At 43.1% G+C, this 6,829-nt stretch overlaps 1 protein-coding gene across 1 annotated transcript; it reads right to left on the reverse strand.

Moving 5' to 3' along the window:
- Positions 1-823: 823 nt before the first annotated feature.
- On the reverse strand, positions 824-5,614 carry LOC131882392 (uncharacterized). Its single transcript, XM_059229521.1, has 2 exons — positions 5,591-5,614; positions 824-2,805 (listed from the first exon to the last, which is right to left on the reverse strand). The coding sequence occupies exon 2, from the start codon at positions 2,784-2,786 to the stop codon at positions 1,224-1,226; it is 1,563 nt and encodes a 520-aa protein (XP_059085504.1). The 5' UTR covers positions 2,787-2,805; positions 5,591-5,614; the 3' UTR covers positions 824-1,223.
- Between the last annotated feature and the right edge of the window lie 1,215 nt (positions 5,615-6,829).

The raw sequence follows: 6,829 nt of genomic DNA on the forward strand, positions 1-6,829 counted from the left end.
ACATGTTTACTCTTAGATCTTGGATAGGGGAGGGATCAATTCCGTTTGCGGAAAAGAGTAGCTTCAACTGAATGACCCATTGTCGCTAGTCTATTTGTTACATAGTGTAGTGGAATCGACGACGCCAAAACCAATCTAAGTCATGTAGACTTACAGTGTACTCCATTATATGAATTGCCACCCAATTCATGGTATTATGTAACTGGACGAAGATGGCGTGATATGGTCACGCACCAACAAGATGCGACAAAAACAATTAAGTCGCAACAGATGTCCATCTTCAACAATGATCCCGTTGTAATAACCGGATGTCAACTTATGCATTCACTGGCGCTCACAGGCCTGTGGATATGAGCGCTACATCGCGCCATTGGTGGAGCTTATGTAAAACGATATGGCCAGTAAATAAACTCCTGTTTTACGTAGAGTCATCGAGAAGTAAGAATAAACGCTCGTCATTGGTTTAGCAGTAGTGGTTAGAACCCCAATCGACTACTGAACTTTGTGGCACCGCTCCCGTGGATCGATTACGCGTCCCCATTGTCCGACCTCCATTGATTCCGCCATAATAGATGAGAGAAGCTGCGTCTCAGGGGATAAAGCATGCATGTAACACAAATGGAAGAATCTCAAAAGAGCAAACAGTTCCATTCACCCCCCTCCTCCCAATCCATTGCTTGGGGCTTCGAGATGGAAGTGTATATGAGATGCAATTTTGCAATTTACTTGGACGGAGAGTAGGATTCTTGTCCCTTCCACCACTATCAGGCAAGAAATAGCTTGGATTTAATTCAACGCTTAATCAAAAAGAGCTCATTCCATGCATGCTTCCAATTTCTTCATTTATCGTTTCTGCTACATACATGTACATATGTAGGAAAGGTTGTGGCTTTGATTTGCATTTCATCGCATTCACATCGCAAAATTGATCCCGAATCAGCTCATCCGGAGTCCGGTCTCGTCTCTTATTCCTCTTGGGGCCCGTCAGTTCCCATCCCCATTTCCCACAGGTGACCGACCCCACAGTCCTTGCAGAGACTAGATCAACACTTTGTTGACATTGTTGATCCGTCGTTCTTCTTGAAAAATGGTTGACGACCAACTCGATGCTTCTCCAAGGGAGCACTTCTGGATTTGTTCAAGGGACACATGACAATATGGTGATCAATCTTATCCCGCTTGCCAAGACACTGACGGCACTTCACGTCACATTGGTGGCCATCCTATAGAAAGTCGGCACACTTAAAGCAAAAGGAGCGATTTTGACAGACCTTCTTCCACACTTTAAGGGGCATGGACAGTGCTCTACGGCATGCACTCACACGGTGACTTGGACTGACGGGGTCGCAAATAAAGCAACTTGATTCATTCAATCGCTTCTTCATTGGAGGTTGGGTCTCGGTCATGGAAGGGGAGGATGGCCTTTTCCGAGACGTGGATTGCTTGAGCTGGGCACTCTGAAGACGAAGCCAGGCCTTGAATTGGTCGTAATTCTCGACCATGCCACATTTCCATTCCGGGAGCGGGTCTCCACTGTTCTTGGCAGCCTCGCACTTCAATCGATAGTCACGCTTCACCTGAATCTTGTATTGCTCCCATTTGGCAATCATATCCCGGGACAAGGCCTTGACAAAGGTGCTATTGAGGGCAAAGCTGAAAACGTCCACATTCTCGAGTTGAAACGTGCTCTTGACGTTTTGAAGCCAATTAAAGGACTCCTTGACGTATTGCAATTGCTTCAATGACGAACTCCGTCGGGTGAGACCTCGAATCATGAAGAGGGTGACCACGGCCATTGGGTCCTCGAATTTATTGCAAAGATCCTTCATGGCAGCTTCGTAGGAGTGTGGAGAAGCAGGAGGATGATGAAACACTGATTTTAAGGCCAATGGAGACAACACTTGTTGCAACTTGTCGAAGAGCAAGACCGTATCAAAACCAGGAAGAGTCTTCATCTCTTCAACGAGAGCCTCCCACTGGCTCTTCCAACGAGTAAAAATAGCCATCACATTGGGATCTTTGAGATCGCCTTCAAAACGATCGATCCTTGTGCTCACATTGAATTGTTTCATTGTCACAGGGCACGAGGTTGGGCACGAAGGGGTGGGTTCACTGTTATTCGGAGAGCCGCCACTGCCAACATCGCCACCACCTAAAGCAGGTCGGATCGATCTCTCGTACTCATAACGGGCAATCAAACTGCCAAACTTGTCTCGAATACAAGTAAAGGGGGTGGTGAGCGGGTCGTTGCCGGGTTTGTACCAAGCTCGAGAGGCCTCTTGATAGCTGGCCTCAAAATCGGGTTGCCTCGAAGTGGACCAATCCTGGATGGCTCGTTGGGCTTGATACTCCTCAATTCTGGCCGAGCTGTAAACGATTTCATTGGATTGCAGGGTGGTCAGAACTTGAGCGAGACTATCGTGGATTTGCTCCAACATTTGGCAATGGGATTTGAATGTCTTCTCGGCCATCCAACGCGCAGGGATCAATTGTCGCACTTGTTGAAGCTTGATATCCACCAGAATTTGGATTTGCTCAACCGTGGCCCCTTTGTTTTCCCGACACACGGCCTCAAACCAAATCGGTTCAAGCATTTGAAGCTCGACCTCCAAGGCCGAGGGTGTTGAGCTACACTCGGTTTTGGAGGGGAACTTGGGATTAGGCAAACCCTGTGGAATGGGTAGGAGATCTTCTATCTTCTTGACTGTGAAGGCTCCGTTCAAATTGGTGCTGTTTTCGCCTGTTAGCCCATGTTCATTCAGCTCATCAAGGGTGTGGTCGGCCATGGTGGATGTATCAAGGTCCCTGAAATATGAGAATGGGTTATGCTCAAACATTGCAATAACTTGAAAACCTTGAAGAAAACTCTTGAAAAGAGTGAACACATTCTCTTGGGTGACGATATTGTTAGTCTCTTATTGAGGCTGAAATTGAGAACAGTTTCTTTTTTGTTCTGCACTTCTCAACCACCAACACTATTGGGATTGTAATGGCAAGCAAATAAGGGTGGAAAATTTCATCATTCATTTCTAAATCCATATTGAAATGCTTGATCAACCAGCCAATAAGAATGGGCGGATTTGGCTGGCCCTTGAATATACGGTTGATCTAGAATTTGGGTGAAAACCTGGTCCAAGTCTGACTTAGGGGATCGGGTACTTTCAACGATGAACACCTGGGTATGCCCAACTAATAATAGAATGCAGGAGCTTTCCATTAGCATTCAAGGCTTTATGGGTGAAACCTTTGGATTGTCCTCCATTACCTTTGAGGGGAGTGTTCAATGCCGTCGACCCAACGGTTGTTGAGTGGCTATTGCATGGCGTTACAACAAGGAACCCCAGAGTACATTTGATCTCAGCCCCTTCCAGACTATTGGAATCTTGACCAATCCTAACACGAACTCATGTTCCATTTTTAGCATAGGAATAAGTAAGAAAGGAAGTATAAGAATAATTAGGAATGAATTACGACATAGCTGCTGGCTTTTGAAGTGAAGCAATGAAGATTGTGTGATGGAGAGGACCTAACATTGATCCCTGAGGAACACGACGCTTGGCATTATGTCGGTAATTTCTTGACGGATTCCTCAACCTTAACCAAATGGCTTCCTATCACGATTAAATCTTTATACACAATTGAAAACCTTGTCTTGGATGCCTATCCCAGGGATCCTGTTTACTAAAAGGCGATCTGCCTTGATTTACTTTGGCAAAAGCCTTGGCAAAGTCGAGAAAGACTACTTCGACTGACGCGGGACTATTTGGTCTCTCAACGACCAGTTCTGCTGTACATACCGCACATGCTCCATCAATTGGGTAACCGTAATACAATGCGCTCGAAACTCGTGTTGATGAAGAGGATTGACTCTTGTCGGACTTTAAGAAAGTCTCCAAATGTGAACGTTTTCGTGGTCTTCTCAAGCACCTTCGCAGTATTCGAAGTGCGGTAAGTCGGCCTAAAGTTCATGGAGAACGATCGATATCCCTTTTTGAAATGTGGAACAACATGAGATACCTTCAAATTCAGGTTTGTTGGTGAACTATGTCAGATTTTGTCTCTCCAAATATCGTGATCATCATCAAAAGAACATGAACACCCGACAGTAACCGAAATATTTGGTCGGAAGGGGGTTAATGGAACTCCAAAAATTCTTCGAGCTCAAGTCGAAAATAGATGTGACTTGTATTTCATAAATGAGTTGCTTTGCCAAGGAATGAAAGGCAACTAACTCAAAAATGAAGAATCCTATAAATAACGCAGATATTTGAAAAAGATAAGTTCCATCTTTCAAGCAAAAGAACAACCGAAACTCTTAAGATATTGATTTTCTCTCTTACATTTCTATGTCTATTCTTTGTTAGGTTTACCGAAACCGAAATTTAAGCGGAGAGGGCTTGTGATCAGCTAAAATACGGGCTTGAAGTTGATTTGCACGTAGAGCACCAATTCAAAAGGGTTTTTCTCAATTGGTTTTCTTCTTTGGATAGTTCAGACCATCCACACTGAGGCAAACCTATTACTCATTGTAACCCTCTGCTCAACGTGCAAATCGCTTTCAAATCCGATCTCTACTCGTGAGGAATTGTGCTGGGTTGAACGCAATCTAGCTTGCTTCCAATTAGCGTCAATTAACCATGGGTCAAAAATCTCCACCTCAAATTCCTCGACTCTTCAAACAGGTTGTATTCTATGTACAGTCTCTCGTTGCACATTGAGTATGTATTGTTGCTTCTCTTGCCATTTACTCTTCCAGCTTTTCTTCCAGCATTTACTCTCTCCGGTCCATTTTCAAAAACCGCTTCTCTACTCGCTTACCTCTCCCTGCTTCATTTTCAAAAACCACCTACCTGTTCTTCCAACTTAATATCTAGCAATGTTTAACATATTTACCCACCCAAACCCCCCTTTCCCACAAATGCCCCGTAATACTTGTTGCTACCGGAAAAAGAACAATTGGTCGCCTGATTCATTTATCTTACCCCCAATACCTTTTTCATTTACTCAGCATTCTCCCAGGGGGAGTAAGTAACTAGAAATGCAAAGCGAATTAATTTTCCAACCTTTAATCATCACTACCACAACAACAGCAGCTATGCAGCAACCAACTATGCAGTTTTATTTCACTTTTAATTTGCTCATACATCTGTAAACTACAGGACCTGCTTTTAGTTTCATGTTTTTCAACGGCGGAGAACAAAACCAAAGGACTCTAAAATTCAGGCATGAAGAAAAACGTCAATGCTGCATTCTAAATCTATTCCAAAATCTGAGCAGGTTTTAAGCACTCAATATTGAATACAAGGCAATGATTGAGAGCATTAATTGTGAGGGATCCTTTACGCGACCCACAAAGAGGCAGTGCCAACAGAGCATTGAGATGCTACATAGGTTTAGTATTTCATTCCATACCAATTGTCCATTTTTCTATGGACACCAACCGTTTCACAACACTAATTTGTTCAGAGCAGAAAGTTACATCTTTTGAGCTGCATTTAAAAAATAGAATGGGGATGCTGTTGTTTTGACTATAATTGTGAAGGTTCTGATTTGTAATATAACTAAAATGAGCAAACTATGGTGCACTTACCTTCGTTTGGTAAAGACGTTTGAATGAGTTTGTTATTCGGGTTGAAGTGTTGTTTTCAGTCTGAGCAAGTTTGTGGTAGATCTCAGAGCATTCACTGTGAGCGTGCAAGCTGTGCGCAGGTCAGCGTGCTCAGAGATGGATCCGCTTCAACGGGCGTTGCAGAGTATCCCACGCACGCGGTGGTCGAGGAAAAGAGAAGATATATCAATCACATGGAGTCATTGCTGACGCCTCTTATCTATCAACCATTGGCGTCTATTTTCCTAATCAGACAGAATATGGCTAGCGAGCGCGCTTTTGTTGTGGGCGAATGGTTATGGGAAACATCAGTTGTTAGCAATGGATGTATGGACCCACGCCAAAAAAATTAGGCGGGTGGAATTGTGATGGTTTTTTTCATTGACGGGGAAGCGCCCTCTGCTTCGTCTGGTGCGGACAATCAAACTTAGAAACTTGCTGTACGTATTGACGGAAAATGGAATGATTTTGAGATCGTTTTTTCTAGAAGAACTGATCTAATAAATTCATTCCTATACTTTGAAAATGCAGCCGTCTTAAATGTCCCAAAATTCGATTTCAAGGATTCCCTCGGTGTTCTGCACGTGTCTCAATTGTAAAAAGACAACGAACGCTTAAGATTAAGAGCCGAAGCAAAGTCTTAAGGTGTTTCAAAGATCATTTTCCCGTTTTGCACACTTCAAAATACAAGCATACGTGCCATACTCCCTCTTTTTTTCTTTTGAAATGAAATTGGACTTGAATTTTCGCCTTTGAAAGTAATAGCAAATGTGTTTTTTAATCTTAAATGTTTTTTTTTTTAACGACTTTGCTTTTTTGGTAGAAATTGAAATACGACATTTAAGAAATGGTAGGTGAATACAAGGTCAATTTTTCACTGTTTTGGTACATAGTTCGTTCTATCTGGGCAGTGGCCTTTTGAGCTTCCCATTTGTGTCAACTCTATGGTAGTAGAAGATTTCGCCGCCCTCAGATCTTCCCTCACTCTCTGATTGCTCCATCGGTCTCAATCGGTAATGGCAGAATTCAAACTAGTTTTTTTGTTTGTTGTTCAGTAGGAGTCAGTATATGTTCCAAAGCTCTCCCATTTAGTTTCCAGATGGAAGTAAATAAGTTAAGGGGGCAAGTAATGTTCAGCGGTTTGAATTTTGTCCAAAGCGCTTTTATTTCGATAGCAACGTCAAATTTTATAGTTGTCTGGTTTCCACTTTTGTCTCCAAC

This window comes from Tigriopus californicus, chromosome 6 (genome assembly GCF_007210705.1).
Source record: "Tigriopus californicus strain San Diego chromosome 6, Tcal_SD_v2.1, whole genome shotgun sequence".
NCBI lineage: Eukaryota > Metazoa > Arthropoda > Copepoda > Harpacticoida > Harpacticidae > Tigriopus > Tigriopus californicus.